This window comes from Thamnophis sirtalis, unplaced genomic scaffold, assembly GCF_051295495.1.
Source record: "Thamnophis sirtalis isolate CommonGarterSnake01/CBP01778 unplaced genomic scaffold, rThaSir2_p1.2 scaffold_1, whole genome shotgun sequence".
In the NCBI taxonomy this organism is placed as follows: domain Eukaryota; kingdom Metazoa; phylum Chordata; class Lepidosauria; order Squamata; family Natricidae; genus Thamnophis; species Thamnophis sirtalis.
In genome coordinates this window covers 135706381-135727778 of record NW_028261381.1, presented here as the reverse complement: position 1 = coordinate 135727778, position 21398 = coordinate 135706381, and the positions used below count along the sequence as shown (strand labels likewise).

General features: G+C 34.6%; 1 protein-coding gene across 5 annotated transcripts in view; it reads left to right on the top strand.

The window, feature by feature from the left end:
• TTC7B (tetratricopeptide repeat domain 7B) overlaps positions 1–21398 on the top strand; it is a 119068-nt gene that overhangs the window by 46429 nt on the left and 51241 nt on the right. For 3 of the 5 annotated variants that reach the window (XM_087725451.1, XM_087725428.1, XM_087725431.1), the window contains exons 10-18: positions 3716–3799; positions 4989–5093; positions 7278–7395; positions 7504–7561; positions 9506–9578; positions 10413–10573; positions 10953–11069; positions 14462–14559; positions 19297–19464. In XM_087725451.1, coding sequence (XP_087581577.1) covers positions 3716–3799; positions 4989–5093; positions 7278–7395; positions 7504–7561; positions 9506–9578; positions 10413–10573; positions 10953–11069; positions 14462–14559; positions 19297–19464 — 982 coding nt within the window. The remainder of the gene's footprint in view (positions 1–3715; positions 3800–4988; positions 5094–7277; positions 7396–7503; positions 7562–9505; positions 9579–10412; positions 10574–10952; positions 11070–14461; positions 14560–19296; positions 19465–21398) is intronic. The other 2 variants (XM_087725438.1, XM_087725444.1) reach the window with 1 other exon arrangement.

Genomic DNA, 21398 nt, shown 5'->3' with positions numbered 1-21398 from the left:
GCTCCTGTGTCAGAAGTCTTTGGAAAGGGTAACGGGGCCTCTGTGTGGTAAATATATTTCTCTTTAAGAACTATCAATTATTTATTGCTTTTACTGCTACCAGTTGGAAACTAAATTCTGTACCTACCCTGGAAGTAAGCATTATGTTTAGAATGTTTAGAATGTTTATTATAATTTATAGGCCGCCCTTTTCCCTGAGGGGACTCAGGGCGGCTTACAAAACACGGGGAAGGGGATACAAAGACAAAAAAACATAAGACAATACATAATATTAAAAATAGAGCACAACATTCACTCATCATTCGGGAGGGGACGAACTAAGATTTTTTATCCCCAGGCCTGACGGGATAGCCAGATCTTAAGGGCCGTGCGGAAGGCCTGGGCGGTGGTGAGGGTGCGGATCTCCACGGGGAGATTGTTCCATAGCGTCGGAGCTGCAACTGAGAAGGCTCTCCTCCGCGTAGTCGCCAGTCGGCACTGACTGGCGGATGGAATTCGGAGGAGGCCTACCCTGTGCGATCTGATGGGACGCAGGGAGGTAATTGGCAGAAGGCGGTCTCTCAAATAGCCAGATCCACTACCATGGATTATGGATTTTCATCAGAATTTGTTCTGAAAAGGAACTGAAAATATTTTTGTTTCATAACTTTTCCCCTGGATAGTGGATCCATGCTTCTCTGCTTCCCATTCTTTCAATTTTTCATGGCTTCCCTTTCTTTGAAGGAGCCCTTCTTGTTCTTCCAAGTTCTATTTCTTTCATGATGAAATTTAACTTTTCTATGAATTTTAAAATTACTAAATCCATTCAACTTGTATGGTAAATTACTTTCCTACTGAAATACAGATCATTGAATACATAAATGGAATTTAGATGCTTCCTTAATTAAATTTAGGCATCACCTGGCTCCAACTAACTCTGGATGGTTCACAATATGTTACCATAAAATAATTGCCGAAGATATTGCAAATACATTTATCAGGAATTTGCGGGAATCAACTAACATTGAATTTAAAAATGCTATTCAATCAAATCCCGAAACAAGTAGGACTAGATGGCAAAGACATCCAAATCATTAATAACCTATATTGGCATCAGGTAGCAAATGTGAGACTAGGCCGAAAACACTCAGATGATGCAGAAATACGACGAGGGATCAGACAGGGCTGTATTCTGTCTCCCCTCTTGTTTAATATTTACTCTGAGTCAATTTTCAACAAAGCACTGGAAAACATTGATGCTGGCCTAAAAGTGAACAGTGTTCGGATCAACAATTTATGATATGCTGATGATACAGTTCTGCTTGCCAGTAAGCATGAAGATCTTTAGCTCCTCATCAACAGAGTCAGAGAAATATCTGAAAAATACAACTTGAAGCTTAACACCTCAAAAACCAAGGTCATGGTCGTCAGCAAACCCATTAATTACCACCAATAACTTCAAAAGGAATACCACTAGAAAAAGTTGAAAGGATCATACACCTTGGTTCTAATTTACATGAAAGCTGGGACATGATCACTGAAGTTAAGACAAGGATAGAGAAAGCTCAGACAGCATTCTTCAAAATGAAGGAGGTCTTCTGCAGTCACAACATAAGCCTAAGATTGAAAATCAGGTTTTTCAGATCTTTTCTATCTCGCTTTACGGAGTAGAGAATTGGTCTCAGATAGAAAGCCACTTGAAGAGACAGAAGCATTTGAAATGTGGGTTTACAGACAGTGTTAAGTATAAGCTGGGTTGACAAAATCAGAAATGAGGAGGTGATAGCCGCCTAGGAAAACCTAATCAAAACCATTAAAAAGCAAAAATTAAAATATTTTGGACATGTGATGCAACACATGTCACCTTTTAAAACTCTGGAATATGGCATACTTCACTTAATCCTCCAGGGAAATATTGAAGGGAAATAAGGTCCAGGCAGAAGAAGAACATCATGGATTCAAAACCTAAGGGACTGGTTTGGACAAAACTCAACAGCATTTTTTCATGCAGCTGTTGATAAAAATAGGATCACCAACATGATCACCAGCATCTGATGAGGGATATGGCACAGGAGAAGAATTCAATCAAAATGTTTCAGGTGTTTGTTAGAGAATCATTGTGTTTGTATCATTCCCTGCTTTGTTTTTTACAAATGTGTTGGTAGATGATCTCATTTCTTACTTTTGTGACCTGACATTTGCGTTGAAACTCCCTTTTTTTATATGTATTTCATGAACATTTCCTTTATGTTAACTGTTTTCATGGGTTCCATATACGTAATAGGTTTATATATTGATTCCCTGTTTGCTGTTGATTTAAAGCTGAGCTAAAAGGAATTCACTTTTTAATTTAAAGTTTTTTGAGAATCTTCCTTTCCTGTTGTTAATTTCAGCATGAAATTCCACTATAAAGTAACTTAAATAGTATTCTATGAATTGAGAGAAAGACATGGACAGAGAAAATGGAGTCAAAAGGTTGAACAAACTTCCTAAAGACAAAAGATGAGTTTTATAGTCTACCCCGTTCTTCTCTTCTCTATTGCTTGCATTACACTCACATAAAATAACCCAAGCTTTCATTCTTACTTGCATACAACAACAAAGTCTTCAATCATTTGCATCATTCACCCTGGCATGATATTTACCGTATTTTTCGGCGTATAAGATGCTCCGAAGTATAAGACACACCTAGCTTTTGGGGAGGAAAACAAGGGGGGGGGGGAAATCTGCCTCTGCCTCCCTGTAATTTGCTTCCTTGCAGCAAACAGTACAGACGATATACGCTATTTGTGTTATATTTCTGTGCATGTGTACCTGACCCATAGAAATAGCAAAGAATTGGAAAAATGTACATTATGGCAGTATATTAATGCCAGAAAGTTTTCTTAAATGTAGTGGCATTAACTCCTCCCAATTATTTAAATAGATCTACTCCAAACATGACTATGTCAAGGTCTAACTCAGCTGCCTTATCTTAATACTACAACAGGACACTGTTACATTTCAGACTATACTTGTACAGATGCTGTTAAAATTGATATGGCTTTCTGAAAGTATATGTTATACTCTGCTATTTAAAAGAAGATACAGTAGCAGTGAGCTGCTTCAGAGTATTTTTTTAAAAAACTTTTTTTGTCTAGAACAATAATAAAGCAGTCTTTAAAAATAAGTCTAATAATTTGAATGGTCTATAGGCATTTATAGTTATTGACTTACCTCCTTGCAGCAAACAACCTGTTTCAGTTTCAGTTTATCCTGATTAGCACAAGAAAAAAAATGTGCCTCTGCCTCCCAGCAATTTGCCTCCTTGCAGCAAACAGGAAACAGTTCATGGCAATCCTTCCAACCTGAAACAGCTGATGGTCAGGAAGCTTATCCAACCGAACATCAGCTGCTTGTGCTAATTAGACTGTTATGAAGTTGAAACTGGCTGTTTGCTATTTGCTGCAAGGAGGCAAATTGCTGTGAGGCAGAGGGCAAAGGGTGGGGGCCGGTAGGTGGGTGGGGCTACATTCAGTATATAAGACACACCCAAATTTTCTTTGGGGGGGGGGAGTGTGTCTTATACTCTGAAAAATATGGTATATTCTGCAACAAAAGTACAATGCCTTGCAAGCATTGTTTTGTTTGCCAGTAAGTGTAATTACCAGCTAATATAGTCAGTGTAGAAATATGAGTAGTGTTAGTTTAAATAATTTATACCTATTAATGATCTGTATTCTCAATTTTATTGCAGTGTTTGGAACGGGCTATGAAATTTGCCTTTGAAGAATTCCATCTTTGGTACCAATTTGCACTTTCATTAATGGCAGCAGGAAAAGTAAGTTTCTTTGCAAATTTTGTTTTATTATTGGCTGCTAATGGCAACAAAGTAGGCTATAATTCTGCCTACACTCTTTGTGTTGTGTAAGCCTTCATTTTCATAACTGTGTACAGAATGCAGCTGCAGCTCTGTTTATCATTTGAGCCAACAAACTGTAGACATCTACTAGATGACTACAGTTTGTTGGCTCAGAATAGAAAAATAGATATAGTACAAATTTATTTGGGTTTCTTTTTTTCTTTCTTTGAAATACTGTGTTTCATTGCTCCTAAATACAGGTACTCCTCAAATTACAACCAGTGGCTGGGAAAAGGTGTTTTACATCTTTACATTTAGTCTGTGAAGCACATCTGGCCATTGTAAAACATTATCCATGCATTTCTCCATGTTTAGTAAACATTCTATATACCAAGATACCACTCACTGCAATTTTTTGCCACATATGTACAAATTGCAATCATTCATTCCACTTCTCTTCTCGAAACAAACTTCTTAATCTGTAGATAGTATTTAGATCTATACTCCTCATTGCATCACACAGTCTAACAATCCCTGCAGATCATTTGGGTTGTCAGCTTAACCGAGCATTAAAAATCAAGATGATATCACACATCAATCGTCTTACTCAATGTTTGGGTAGTTGTTAAACAATGCATTTATTCTCATACATGCTTTTTTGTATGATATGCTGTTCTTACCACGTTCAACAGCCAACCTTCAACTCCATATGTGCGTAAAATAGTCCATAATTCAATTATCATAAGCTTTTTCTAAATGAACGTAATATACCTTTTCATAATTCATATGTATCTTGATGGCTACTGAAGAGCAAAAATGTAGTCTTGATTCTCCTGCCTACCCAAAAGCTTCCCTGCACATCACAAATTTTGTATATCGTTATCTCTCAAACCCTTTCATTTAGAATTTTGTCAATCACAGTACCCCTCCTCTCTATAATTTTACCACTTTTACTCCCTGGTATAAGGGAACTACTTTTTTTTTGAATTATCAGGCACAAATACAGGTCTCATGCTTATGCTCACATTAATCACATCTGTATTTTACAAAATCAAACCAATTCCTTCTTGAATAAAATGCATTGCATCTTTTTTTAATTATATCAAATTGAGATAGCACATTTTGCTAATTCCTCACTGTCTTATTTTCTAACACCCTTTTTATATAGTCTGCTCGAGCTGTGAAAGTCTTAAAAGAATGTATTCGGTTGAAGCCAGATGATCCTACGATTCCACTTCTTGCTGCTAAATTATGTATGGGAACCCTTCATTGGGTACGTTTTTTTGTTAGTCATCTGAAAAATGAAGAATTAAGTATTTAAGGACATACGTATATATCCTGCTTTATTTTGTTTTGATTTTTTAATTCTGCATTGTTCTACTAAGTGCATTAGTTTTAGCGTATTACTGGTCAGCGTATTATATCTTCAAAACCATGTAAGGCTGGAAAGAATATGCTTTTTAGCAAATTTATTATTTTAATCTGATTTGTTACCTTAGATTTGGTCAGTTGATAATAGTTGCCTGTATTATCATGCCTTGATTGGCGTGCCAAAACTATTTCTTTTAATGGGATAGGATTATGTCTTTTTTATTTCAAACAAAAATCTATCAATTCATTGAAATTTTAGAATGTTTGTAATTCTGGAACCCATACCACTATAGAATCTGATTAAAGATCTCCTGTAGATCCTGGAATGATTTTAATTTGATCTGTTACGGATATTGAAATCAGTCACTGCATGCATGAGCTTATAAACCTTGAAAACATATTTGCAAGAATGTATCTGCATTGCAAGGTAGGTAATTAATACTGGGTGTCATGTCCAGTTTGTTTGTTTTGTAAAATGGTCCATCTCACATAAGCAATTCTGGAAATTTTAAAAACAGTTAAAAGGAAGAAAAAATAGAGTCTATTTAACAAATATCAATAAAACAACATTAAAACAAAAGAATTAACTATAATCAGATATAATCATGGATAGTACTATGATTTATTATAACTTGCAGGTAACTCAAGAATTTGTAATCACTAAGAGCTGTACTTGAGCCGAGGTGCCGCAGTGGTTAGGGTGCAGTACTGCAGGCCACTTCAGCTGACTGTTATCTGCAGTTCAGCGGTTCTAATCTCACCGGCTCAAGGTTGACTCAGCCTTCCATCCTTCCGAGGTGGGTGAAATGAGGACCCAGACTGTGGGGGCAATATGCTGACTCTGTAAACTGCTTAGAGAGGGCTGAAAGCCCTATGAAGCGGTATATAAATCTAACTGCTACTTTAAATTTAAAGCTGAAATTTAATTAATCATTAATTAAATCAAAGAACATTTATCATGAACATTAATGTGGCTGATATAAAATTATCAGAATAAAATTAACTTTACTCAAAGGGAGAATCAAGAAGGAACAATGTATATGAGCATTATATAAATCACAGAAATTGCCATACATGGGTTAAAAATAAAATAAAAATGTGATAGTTCTGTTAGCAATCACTACATTCTATTTAGTGCATTGTATAAGTATAAGTATAATCTTTATTGTCATTGTACTTAAATGCAATGAAATTGGTTTTAACCTCACTGGTGCAAAATTATAACAGAAACGAAAAAAGAAAGAAAAAGAAAAAAACTAGCGTGTGCATGGAGTGATTGTGGTTGTAGGGTTTATGAAGGGTTAAGGTTCCTTCTAAGGAAGAAAGCAGTATCTACAGATTCTGTTTCCATAACCCTGAAGTGACAGTTCAACCTAATTCCTAACAAGTATAGAGACCATCAGGTGAAAGAGCAATAAATTGAAAGACCTAGGAAATCTAGGTTGTGAACAATGGTCTTAGGAGTAGTTGCTGCCAAGAAAAATTGGTAACAAGTGCTTACTGAAATTGGGAAGAATTTAGTCAGCAGACACATCAAAGTTCACATAGAAAGTTAATCGATTTCCTACATTGGTAACTGATAGCCTTACATTACATTCATACCATTTACTCTGATAACTTGATTCCTATGTGTACCTCAGGCAAATTTTTATCCCATTCCTTTAAAAAAGCATTGTCTTTTGAGTTCTTGATTTTTGGACTAATTTAGTTCACTCTTTTGTGGGGATTGACTTGAACCTTCTAAGACACCTGCGTACTTTTTCTCTCTATAAGTCTTCATGATAGGATACCATCCAGATGGCATTCATGATGCCATCCAGAAATGTGTAGGGACATTGAAATTGTTCCCACCTTTCTTGGCATCATCTTGATCTGTTCTTCAACTTGTGAAATGTTGCATGGTAGGAAAGATTGATAACCATGTTTATTTCTATACTCTTTCAAATTTTCAATACTACCTTTGGCACTTGTGATACGGTTTGGGGATCTTGATTTTAAATTAAAGTAATTTGAATTCTAGTAGATATCGATCAAACTGATTTAAACAGTGAATTCTGCCATTTTTCCTATGAAAATCTTTTTTTAGTTAGAAGAGGCAGAAAGATTTGCCAGAATGGTGGTTGATGTGGGGGACAAAACATCAGAATTCAAAGCCAAAGGTTTTTTAGCCCTAGGATTGACCTACAGCCTACAAGCTACAGATGGTAAGTAAATTTCACGTATCTGTTTATGAGATTATTAAAACTGGTTTTATATTTAAATATCACTAATTAAATCTCCATTTAAGTATCACTAATGAATTATGTCTTTAGCTTCCTTGAGAGGAATGCAAGAGGTCCTGCAGCGAAAGGCTCTTCTAGCATTTCAAAGGTTAGTGGATGGTAAACTTTTTGCTAAGCTGTAGATAATGAAAACCGTATTTTTGAAAAGAATATGTTTATAAATGATTATATAATAAGGATTAATCTCTGGGAGTAGAGAGCATATTGTATTAGCATTTGGTTCATCAAGTAGAGCGGGCAAATCCAATCTGATTCCAACGGATTATCTCTTATTTCATTAAAGATATTTTTGTTATCAGCTAATAGAAAATAACATTTGCTCAACCTTTGTTTAAAGAACAATTCTTGTATCAGATTTTTTTTTCTTTGTAAACAAAACATAGCTCTGGAGCAGCACAGTGGAGAATTAGTAGAATATATGTTTTTATTCTTACTATTATTAGTGAGAATAGTAATATTTCAATTCAACAAAAATATGCTTATTGTGATAAAAATTATATTTCCTGCATTAAAGGTAAGGTTAGAATCAGGTAAATGTTTTAAACTGTAAACAGTTAAAAATGTATTCCTAATGGGGATATCAGTTATTTGCAAGATTCACTATGTCCCATTTTAATTAACATTAAATACATGTATTATGATATTCAGCAAAAGTTTTTCTTTCATGTTTCCTGGATATTTCAGATAAAGTTTTAAAAGGTGACTGTCTGTAACGTGTCAGTCTATTGGAAGTGAATAGGAGAGAGGATAATTACTTGTAAAATGTAGGCTTGGTCCTACTATTCTTCCCATTGAAACTCAGTATCCATATAGGTAGTCTTCAGATTACAATGGCAATTGGGACTGAGATATAGCTAATCCTTGACTTTAAATCACAAGTGGGACAGAATTTCTATTGCTAAGTAAGTGATTCACACTTTTTTGCCATAGTTGTTAAGCAAATGCAGTGGTTATTAACTGTAGGCACCTTTGACTTTGCTTGATAGGAAGTAACACAAACACACTGGTGATGAATATCAGTGCATATTATTTTTGTTATAAGAACTCTGAGAGAGCTAGTATTAGTTCATTGCATTATAGAATTAATTATATAAGAACATGTTTTTATATAATTAATTCTAATATACAGAATTCCTTATGGACATTTTTTACTTTGTATTTTCCAAAGTAAAGAGGTTAGGAGAAAATCCTTTGAAACTTGAATCATGAATTTGTATCAGTACAGGCTGTGTCATGTATGCCCATCTTCCTATAAATATATCCCTGCAGTCATCTGACATAGATGTCAGCAATCATTTATGCAAGTAATATTTAATCTGGATTATTTCTGGGATTTTAAACTGATGATGATGACATAATACTGGGTAGCTGCCAGATGGTAATCACCCTTCTTTCATTACTAGATTTAGATTTCTGAAACAGTAATCTATTAAAAAAAAATCTCTGTATTATGTTATTAATTCGGTGAGCAGATTCTGTTTATCAGATTTTTAATTCACTTTTAAAAATCTGAACAAAATATTAAAACACCCTTTATTACTTAATTATGAAACATAAGAATCCCTTTGACACTAGAGAATGTTACATTGTTTGTTTGTTTGTAGCCTGTCTTTTATTTTTACAAATAACTCAAGGCGACAAACATATCCAACATACCTTCTTCCTCCTTTTTTCTCCACAACAACCCTGTGAGGTAGATTAGGCTGATAGGTAGTGACTGTCTCATTGGCACCCAACTGAATTTCATAATTAAGGCCCTGACATCTTGAAACAACCAGGGAAAATAGATAAAAAAATAACAACTGACGGGAAGGAAGAGAGGGCTAATTTAATTAGGAAGTACAACTGCCTGGGTGTCAGAAACAACAAACTACTAGTGTGTTAAGTATCAATAAGATAGAAGAAGAAAGGAAGTAACATTGAAAATCCATCCAATGTCACATTACAACTGAAGACAATTTTCCAGGATGCAATACAAATGGTCTAGATAAATGTAATACTAATAAATCTAATATATTTTAATTATTTTCAGGGCACATACTTTGTCTCCAACTGATCATCTGGCAGCCTTTTATTTAGCTTTACAGTTTGCTATTTCTCGACAGGTAGGTTTAAAAACCAGCATCATTGTTAACATTGATCGGCAATAAATACAATTGTTAATTGAAGTGCTTTTAATATCCACTGTGTTCCTATTTCCAAATGAAATTATTTATACATTTCAAAATTGCTGTACAAAATATCTGGAATAGTTTATTGATCACTTTTGTATGCCTATATTCCTTCTTGCTGATTCAGTATTAGGGTAGACAAATAACATATTGCATATGGAATTCAATTTTCAAGATTTGTATTTTATTTGTATATATTACATAAAATAATTCATTTTCTAGTAAACCTTTTAGTAAGACTAGCAATTTAAAAGTACAAAGTCTTCAGTCCATGCATCTTTTTCTTCCGCCTTTAACACCCCTATTCCAAAATCATGACATTTGGATGTTGCTTTGTCTTTGTTAAGACTATTTTCTTTTTGAATAGTACTAAAACATGAGAAGGGCCCATGCCAAATGCATTCTGAGAAAGTAAACAATGAAATACTTTTAAAAAATTAAATTTGAAATGTGAAACAGGCACATTTCATGTATTTTAGCAATACTGATGTACCTTGAATTTACAGTGCTAAGGGAAAGTTTATTTTAAAAATAATGCTGATTTTAGTAAGACTGGGCACATACTTCTTATAGCTTAATGGATAACAAAATCATTAGCATCTGTAAGTAAGCTCTCTAGTGAAATGTTTCCTCCCAAAGTTACATGTGTAAACATGTATTTAGGACTTTCCATTCCTTTTTGCTGTTATTATTATCCATATGGGTAATACAATTATTCTAAAAATAAGTGTTGTGGTAATAATTCCTTTCAGTTTTTATTTTAACTAGATACCAGAAGCTTTGGGTTACGTTCGTCAGGCTCTGCAGCTTCAAGGTGATGATGCTAATTCTTTACATCTCCTTGCCCTCTTGCTGTCAGCTCAGAAACACTACCATGATGCTCTGAATATCATTGACATGGCCTTGAGTGAATACCCAGAAAATTTTATGTGAGTAATAATTATTGCTCTTTCTATACATGTTAAACATGACATTGAACTAATCCAGCTGTGATGTTGGGAGAGGTTGTAAATTCGTTTTTCACTTTTCCAGATGTTATCCTATAATTTTCACTCTTGATGAGTAAGAATGTGATTTTCTGCTGCTTCTTTGTTCTGTAGATACCACACCTTCTACACATTACATTATATATTATTTAGACATACTGCCTAAATGCAATTGTTTTATAATAAAAATAAATGCAATTCTATTTCTCCTTCTTCTGCCTTTTCATGAATTTACTTTAAAACAGTATTATTTCCATTGGAAGTACAAAATAATGGAACTGTATAAAAGTATAAAAAAGCTTTAACTTTTGTTTTCTCTTAGATTATTGTTTTCCAAAGTCAAATTGGAATCACTCTGCAGGGGCCCTGATGAGGCACTTCTTACTTGTAAACATATGTTGCAGATCTGGAAATCTTGTTACAATCTTACTAATCCCAGGTAAGAATTATGGATTCAGCAATGTGAATTATGGACCATCTGATGAACAAAACAATACATAATTTTTAAAATTATAAAATATAGTTTATTATTGAGATGTTCTATTCTTATTTTGCTAGTAGCTTTCTCAATATTGATTTTATTTTGACACATAGTACATATGAGTGGTTTAGGATTGCTTTCTTCATTTTAATTGGAAAAATCTGAATCATTGAGCTAATTTCCATTTTAAAATATAAATGTATTTTTGTAAATTAATGTTTTAATTTACAAAATGTTTTGTTCTAAGTGATGAAGGTAGGCATTATTGGAATATTTATAAAGAAATCTGTGGGAAAAAGTAAGAGAGATTCTGGCCTTCTCTATCTTACTAAAAATTATGGGAATTATAATCCAAACACATTTAGGGCACCCAATTGGGGAATACTGGAATAAGATAAAGCAAATTTATCTGCAGGTATAAGTAAATTTACTATGCACTATAACTGCCCATCAAGGTAACAATAGTGGAAGCTCAGTGCAATTACAGAGATTACTCATTACATTAAAGTCGATCTCCTTGTAAAGATTGATGGATTCAGAGGGATTCCTGGGTGCTTTGCAGATTTTATTGGCAATTGATAGGCAGCTCAGCTGAAGCTTTTATGAATCTCTGGGATTCAGATATGAATCAGGCTATAGATTAGAGCCCTACTATATGCTTTTGCTTTACTGAGGAACTTCTGGCAATGAAAAGAGAGATTCAGTGACTCTTGCAGAATAGAGGTCACTTATATTAATAGAAGGGACTGCAGTAGCGATGGTTAATGCCTATGCACCTAACTTAAATTGTCCTTTTATGTTTTGAGAAAGTTTTAAATATTTGAATGGGAGTATTTATGATAAAGGTGGTTAATAGTTTTCAATGAAATACTGCATCCTGAACTTGTAGATACACTGTCATGAGGGGAAAAAAATCATTAATGAGGGAAATTTATATGGGAGTATAGAATTTTACAGATACTAAAAATTAGTGGAATAAAGAATTAGATGCTCCTACGTTGTCTAGGCAATGGGAAAGTGACTTAATTTTTATACCTAGACAGTCAATGGACCTTAAACTTCAACTTGCACAACAAAAGATAATAACTTAGAATTTATTGGAGTCCTCTAGATTTAAATGTAAAGACAGCATTCTGTTGCAGCTGTAATAAGGATAATGAATTTTGTTAAACACATGTTTTCACGATGTCCTATACTTAATTTGGGAGAAAGTAGTGGATTATGACTGTGTGACAAAAATTAAAATTTTTGAAGGACAATATTCGCTTCAGTTACATACCTATTTCATGGAATATGACAACTGGACAATGGACAATATTCGCTTCAGTTACATACCTATTTCATGGAATATGACAACTGGACAATGTTACTGGATTATTTTTGCCTTTACAATATCCAAAAGACTGATATTCCAACATCGGAAAGATAAAAATTTATGGCCCCATTCATTCAACAGATGGATTACCGTATTTTCCGGAGTATAAGACACACCTTTTTTCCTCAAAAAAAGAGGCTGAAAATCTGAGTGTGTCTTATACATCGAATACATGTTTTTGTCTCCCGAAGCCCCGCCCCTTCATCAAAATGGCCTTATGAAGGCTTTCAGAAGGCTTTCAGAGAGCTCCTGGAGACTGGGGAGGGCAGCACTCTATAAGCCTCCATAAGGGTATGCATGCAATTCTTTTGACAAAAACTGGGCCAGTTTTCATGAAAAACGGGCCATTTTTGCTCATTCCCCCCTCCCCGGACGAAATATGGGTCCCTGTTCGGGAGGCTAAAATTTAGCACTCTGCAAGGCCCCTCCCCCCCAAGGCTATTCATGCCTTTTATTTGAAACAAAACAAAATTTTGATGAGAATTACATTGATCAAGTGCTGTGCCAGCAGAAACAAAGTCTTAAGGTTTGTCAGTGATTTCCTTCTCCAGCACATGGATAAATACACCTGGAAACATCTATCTACCTACCTACTCTTTCTCTCCCTACCTACCTACTGTATTTCTCTATCTATTTCTCTCTCTCTCTCTATCCCTTTACCTACCTACCCACCTACTCTCTCTCTCTACCTACCTATCTACTGTATTTCTCTTTCTTTCTTTCCCCCTCTGTCCCTCTATCTATCTATCTACTTTTTTTAAATTTGTCTCTTCAAAACCTTGTAAATAGATCGGCATGACAGTCCCATAAAATGTGCATTACATAATAAAAGGCTTCCTCATTAATGGATCATCACTCATGTTTTAAAAATCGAAAACCAAGTCAATGTCATTTACCTCATGCTTTGTGCACTAGAGCAGCTAAGTTGTTACTAAGGATAACTGAGCTACCCTTTTTACAGGAACATACTGTAGATATGAAAATGAAGATCTGCCGAGATCAAATTCTCTTTTATACTTTAGGGAAGTCAGTTGTGAATGCCATTGGACAATAAAAATTATTTATATAGCAGCAGCTATACAATTTTATATACCAGATATAGATATTCAGAATGGACTGTGTTTGAAACAGGTCTAGCATATGTTTCTAGGTAATAATATTTCTTTCTTCCTATCACTCATGTGAGGAGTATCAATTCAGAAGAAATAAGGCAAGCAGAACTCCCTACACCATGCAACCAAGTATCCAAAAGAGATGAATAACTGTTAGCTTCATTATTTTCATTTTTTAATATTGGGCACATATAACAAGGGGCTGACTAATGCAGCAATTTCTAGGAAATGTGTGCCGATTAATAAAATACTTATTGCTTAATGAAATGGACCAAGAAAGGTTTCCCTTCTGTTTCCTGTGGATTATTGCAATTGTGTCATTCATTGCACATGGGATTAGGTGTCCATCCAGCAACCCTACTTCAGTGTCTTGCAGAATGTTTTATACCTCTTTTATAGCAGCTGAACAAAGAAAGGAAGTAGTTTCATTCTCTGAATAGAAGGTGTTACTTGAAAATGAATGCAAAAGTTTCACTAAGAGGAAATTGCCAGGATGAAAAATTAGGATGTCCTTTTACAGTTTAAAGCAGGCATGAAGAAACTAGCATTTGTCCTACTTTGTTAATAGCATTGTTGCTGCATTTACAGCACTAAGTAGCCTTGCTTTCCTATAGAAAAATGTGTGTTAGAGAGTGTGTGTGTGTGTTAACAGTCAAAATAAAACAACACATTTTATAACGGCTGAATTTCAACTACTTCAGAAGTCTCAGAAATGGAAAAGTGAATATGTAAAAGACAATGTTGGTTTCAAATGCTTTCCAAGAGAATAGCTACACACATACACACACAAAGGCATGATGTACAGACGTCAGTACTCTCTTGCAGTGATTTAAAGTAGTAATATATTGCATTATTTCCTACAGTGATTCTGGACGTGGCAGCAGTTTATTAGACAGAGCCATTGCTGACAGGCGACAGCTCAATACAATTACTCTCCCAGATTTCAGTGATCCTGAAACAGGTGAATATTCATTCTGTTGTCATCAAAGGGTCAGACACAATTATGTGTTTTCTATTACATATCTTTGCAAGGTAGGATGTAAATAATTACGTAGTAAATTTTCAGTAAATTTTACATATATTCTTAGAAGAAACAATCCATTTGAGTGTATCAGGTTACCGTACTTGTTCTTCAATTTTAAATCTCCACTTAAATCTCTCTAGGTAATCTGGATGATAAATTTCATTTTGAAGCAAAACTGTTGTTGCCATAAAGTCATTTAATTTCAGAATCTACCAAGCAAAGGCTTGGCAGGATGCAAAACTGAAATACTGTTGTTATTAAATGCCTCTTGGCCAAATCCAATGTAACTGTTTCTGTGTTTCAGATAGGGATTTTGGCAGGATCACACTTCCAAGTTCCATTCTTTTTACAACCCTAATCCTCTGTATCCTACATTATATGCTCTAGCAGCTCTCTGTTCTTTGAAGATTTTATTTTTTTATATTGTTTGTGTTTGGCTAGCAAAATACCCCTAAGCATTTGTTCTTTCAATGTAATAATGGAATAATTTGTTTGCCATAGGTTTAGGAAGTAATCTTTCTACCCACATAAATATAAATGATTGAAATAGTAATATTATATGGAATAGAAGATGAATTCTTAGATTTCAAAAATAAAATTACTTTCTGTATTTCTTTGAATACATATATATGTTCACATATATAGATACATGCATCTCTCTCCTCCTCCTCCTCTCCCCCTCCCCCCTCCCTCTCTCTCTCTCTCTCTCTCTCTCTCTCCTCTCACATTTATTGGCCACCCATTTTACTGTAGAGAAACTGACAAAAAAAATCACAAATTATAATCACCTGACTGCAATTGTTTATAAAAGCAACACACTAAGCATCCAAAATGCAAAACACAGAAGATTGGTAGAAGATGGCATTTTTATGCTGGTTCACCTCCTTTCCCCATAATCGATTCCAGACAGCAGTGATACTCAGCTACCTACTATGTGGAGTAGTGCAGGATATGGTGCTCCTCCCTTTTAAAATCTATGGGTATCCACATCCACTGCTATGGGGTGAGGTACCATCAGTATGTAATTTTATCTATCTGCCCCTGCTAAATTAACTAATACTGATAATGAGAGACGGTGGCGCAGTGGTTAGAATGTTACTTCTGCTGCCTCCAGTTTAGCAGTTCAAATCTCACCAGGCTCAAGGTTGACTCAGCCTTCCATCCTTCCAGATGGTTTAAAATGAGGAACGAGATTGTTGGGGGCAGTATGCTGACTGTAAACCACTTAGAGAGGGCTGTAAAGCACTGTGAAGTGGTATATAAGTGCTAGTGCTACTGTGAACATCTTATCCCTATGCCTGGAAATTCTAAAGAACTGGATGGAGAAAAACAGGCTTCAGCTGAACCTTGGCAAGACTGAGTAGTTTGGGATTTGGAGCCTGCCAGTTTGAAAACTAGGCTGGATGGAGTTGTACTGCCCATGCAGACCTACTGCATAATCTGGGATCCTCCTAGATTCGTGACTCCTTTTTGAAGATCAGTTGATAGCCATGGTTATGAGGACTTTTGCATAACTTGTATTGTTCTTCACTTGTACTCATTCCCAGATCAGGAAGCTCTGCTCAGAGTCACTCATGCCTTAGTCATGTCCTGATTGGACTATGTAATGCTGTCCAAGTAGGGCTATCCTTGAGGAGTATCCAGAAGCTTCAGCTGTTGCAGAATGCAACGGCCCAGGTCCTTCCAAAGAGCACATAGTATACCTTTGCTCCCAGGCTGCATTAGTTATCAGTTTACTTCTGGTCTAATTCAAGGTGCTGGTTCTCACCTTTAAAACCTTTCGTGATATGTGACCTTTCCAATTACATCTGCCCATGCCATCAGATTTGATGTTGTGGGTTTTATTTGCCAGGGATCTTTGCTTGGTGGGTCCCTGTTGTCAGACCTTCATGGTGCCTGCCTAATGGATCATTCTCCCGCCCTCCCTGAAGTGGGGCTAGCTTCATCCCCGTTGATGTTCAGGAGGTCCCTCAAGACCTGGCTTTGTCACCAGATCTGGACTCCCAGAAGATCGACGAAAACTTACAATGGCTTTTTCATTGGGGCTGTGCTGTTTGTTTGTTAATGTTATTTTTAATATCTGTTTTATATTTCAACAATGACTTATTTTTATATATTTATTGTTTTTAGTTCTTTGTTGCATGCCACAGAATTACTTTTTATGAGTTGGGAAACTATATAAATTTGAAAGACAGATAGACAGACAGACTGATAAAATAACTACCAATGCTCTTTATGTGATAACTATATGGTATGCTCTTTATTTAATTGAGGTTGTTGAATGTTGTCATGTATTAGATCTTCAACATGCATGTCTCAACAAAACTTAGAAACTAAGTTTTAACTTAGGAACTCAGGGATATTTATCCAAATCTTTGTAAATGCTGTGGCATATACACAGATTTATAGAAGATAAGCCTGGAAATAAGACACTTCATTATCTTTTTATATTAAATTTTGTATAAAAATATTTGAAGTATTATGTTATGTCTAAATATTTAGTTACAAGATGGCTCAAAATATGATTTTTTTATTCCACAAATTAATTCTAAGTTGTTAGATTAAAATATAGAAAGTTGCATATTTTGGCTGTAAGTTTTATTTTTAAAGGTTAATTTCCAAGGGACTTTATGCAGGATCATACAAATAGCCTTTCAGATGTTTATTGAGTTCTCTATATGTACATGCCCCGGTGTGCATTTATATTCTTCAAAATTGTTCCAGTGAATTCTTAACCCCCTACAGATCTAAAAGGAGCCAGATTTCATCTAATAATAGATGAGATTCATTTTATTAGTACAAGGATCCTTAATCCTTTGTAGAATGGCACAAATTTTCAAATGTTGAGAATATACCATGGATATCCTTTGTAAAATGATTGCCATGTTGCTGTTGTTGTTTCTCGTTATCTCTAGCTGTCATTCCTTTAGGCTACTTCTTACTGTATTTTTTTTTTATTGGGAATTTTCCCCCTGAAAAGATGGTGTACTTCCAAGCTGCCTATTGGTTTTCAGTCTCTCTTGTTTATTTTTGAATATAGCTTTTTCAACACATTGGGGACATAAAGGCACTCTTATTTTCTTTTATAGCATGTCAGCTGCAAATTTGTTATTTTTTTAAAAGTAAAATCCCATGTGAGGTAAGGAGCCGGATTGGCACCAATTGGAATACTCATAAACCCTCTAGATTATAGAAGGGCACAGTTTGGTTCAGTTTATCTAGATAATTAAACGGATTACAATTTATATTTTATTACGTATAATAAAATTACATGAATGTACTATTTATAGACAGTTGGTGCATAAGAAATAAATGGTGGCTGCAAATAATGATGATCTAAGTCTATAGCACAGGTGTCAAACTTGCCATATCACATTGCCCTTACATGACATTTTGTGACATTTTCCCCCTTTGTGGAGTTGGGGTAGGTGTGGCCTATACAGGACACATCTGGCCTGTGGGCCACCAGTTTGACATCCTTGGTCTATGGCATCTGCATCTGCAAATTACCATTGTACGGGGGAAAGGTCTTAGTAGTATGTACTTTAATGCAGTGTTTTTCAACCACTGTGCCGCGGCACACTAGTGTGCCGTGACATAGTGTAAGGTGTGCCGTGGGAGAATTACTTTATATATAGTCAATATAGGCACAGAGTTAAATTTTTTTAACATTTTCTAATGGTGGTGTGCCTCGTGATTTTTTTTCATGAAAAAAGTGTGCCTTTGCACAAAAAAGGTTGAAAAACACTGCTTTAATGAATCCAAATAAAGTAACTATGAAAAGTTTTCCACATTTGCAACATAAATTTTGGATACTTTGTCTTCAGTAGACTCTTTCTTAGTAACTTTTTCTGTTATTATTTTATCCTGTAGCCTGGCACATGTATGCCATTTTTTTATTTTAACTCTTACAAGAAGAAGGAAATATAAAATGATAAGAGGTCTGAATGAATTGATTGGCATATAAGCCTCTGTTAATAAATAAATACTGGCACAAATAAATTAGGGGAAGACATATTCAGTCATAACATCTGTATTATAAGCGAATGTTAATGGCTCAAAGGGAATAGTATTGTCTGATTTATTTATACAAAATGAAGCAATTGCTTGATTGCTTTTTTTTAAAGTTGCTGGGCAGAGATTAAAACAGATAAGCTAGTTTAAGTTGATGTGCAGAATCGCAGACAGATTTCTGACAAAAAGTAGGTGACATAAATTGAAGTATATCAACAAAAACACTTTTCAGCTGATATATTATCTTATTTTTTAGGACTTTTATGAAATAGTCTTATTATGTCTGCTGTCAGTCAAATATAACAGTAATTTTAAAACCCTTGCAGACAGTTACTAGTGAGAAAGACATAACTTCAGGAATGAATGTGTGCTTCTATATCACATTAAATAGCATAGCTAAGAAATATTTTCATTAGCATTTGTCTTGCTAAAGTAAATTGATTTGTTTTTTCCCTTGCTTGCTCCTATCAATACATATTTTTAATTTTATCTCTGACTTTTCATAATTCTGTAATAATAGTGTTTTCTGTGTGGAAATATTCCCATCTCCATTTAATAATAGCTGAGTGGGCTATCCATTTCTTTCTTTCCTGGCCTCCATTAATTTATCATATTTTATTCTTGGCATTTTCTTTATAATTTTTCTCTTTCACTTTTTAGCTTCTGATTCCTCTACATCTTCACCTCTCTCAAGGACAGAATCTCTCCTCCACCTGTTTATGTCTCCTCAGTCTCCTCACTCACCTCCCAAAACTGATTCCTTTGTCTGGCCCCATGCAGCCAATCCATCTTGTGACTACGTTCCTGGGCCCTGCGAACCTCCATTCTGTAAACAGATTTCCTCTTTCTGATGATAGGTGTTAGCTTGCTCTTTTGGTGCTTCTGATAATCTCTGTAACTGCTAAGCTCAAATTGCACTGACATTTGCAACTTGGCATAAATGCAACCTATGGATTACATATTTGACTTTTTTTTTAAAAGAAAAAAATAGGGAGCATTGAGTGGATTCAACTAGATAGCTTCTCAAATTGTCTTCCCCATCTAGCAGTTAGGAAGGCTTTACTTTAAAGACTCCACAAGGGGGCTCCATTGTCTTCTTGATAAGATAGAGCAAGTGTTGGCATAAGCTATTGCTCTGTCCAGTGGCACCTGCTAGGGCAGCATTTCCATCCATCTGCTTTATTAGGGTTGGTTCTAAGATCTAATGGCATGCAACAAGAGAAATTATTGTGCCCATTATTGAAAACATGGCATCTAATTCCAACTGATAGATATGAGGGCCATTTTGTTAATAAAAGCTTAGATAGAAAGGCAAAATATTTTTGCTGTGATTCAAAACATGCAAAATATAAATATGGAAAAGCTCTTATATTAGGGATTAAGATTTAAGGGAAGCACCAAAAACCCAGTGTGCTACAATGGGAAGCAAGTTTTAAATTTGCTTGTTCCAAATGTGTCAGTTTTGTTTGACGTAATTGGCAGAGAGAGGCAGCATTGTTTTGTTGTTTTTTTATGCTGCATCTTTTCATAAAATGGAGTATCTCCTGCATGATTACGAACACAGAGGTTTCCATTAAATTGTTTTTAGATGCTACATTTTTAGTAGCTTTACTATTTTTTAGTTTTGTTCGAAATAACAAAACTGAGGCATTTTAAATATAACTGGTAATAATTTTCATTCCTGGACATTTCATTCATGTTATCCTGGCATGATTTGAGGATGAGCTATTAAAATTGATTTAATCTGTTCATTTGACTAAAGATACATGAACAAATTTTCTCTAGGATAGAAATAAATAACAGAAGTTAGTAAGTGGGTTAGCAGATGTATATAAATCATGTTGTTGGATTCTTTTTCAAGAAACTTTGAATTATTAGTTTTTGCACACTTATATCAATGCTTTTGCTATTCCCATTTGCCTGTTTAGTGCTATTCATACATTTTGTTCATACATTTTCTTTACTAAAATATTTTGCAGTTTTAAGAATTACATACTGCATTACATATAAGAAAATAATAAACTGATATGGAAGAATTCTAACCATACCACTTAAGTCTGCAAGTCCAAAAATAAAGTAACATACTTGTAAGAATACTATGCAGTCAATTTTCATCATGCTGATTTCTCACATGCAGGAGTTATTGTGGTTTATTGTGTTTAGTTTTTCAATGGGGAAACATTGAAAAGGAGGATTTCAGATTTTTCTCTGTAATCTAAAATGGTATAGTTCAGAATATTGTTATAATCTGTAATTAGAGAGCTATTTTTTTGTAAAGGATAAGCATCAGAACCGAGCTTCATCAGACGAGCGATTATGTATAAGAATTAATTAAATTAATAATGTAAATTGAGCGTTTCTGGGATTATTTTTCTCCTGAAAACTAAAGAAATTAAATTTGCTTTAATTTCAACAACTACTAATGACTAAGAAATTTAGTAGATAGTCTCATTTAAAAAAAATAATAATAATATGTAAATGCTTCAAATCTGAATTATTTTGAACTCAGAAAAGGGCCATTTTGAGTTATAAACAGGGCTTTTAAGTTTAAAATGAATTTTTCTCAGTTTTAAACAGTTTTGACCCATTTAGAAGTGGATTTCCATACATGCAAAATAATTGTTTTGAATTCATAATACTATTGGACACCAAAACAGTATTATAAATTGCAGTCCAGGTAGGTTGAAATATTTTAATTTAGGGTAGCCAATAACTCAAGGTCCTTCTGCAATAATAATAACAACAACAACAACAACAACAAC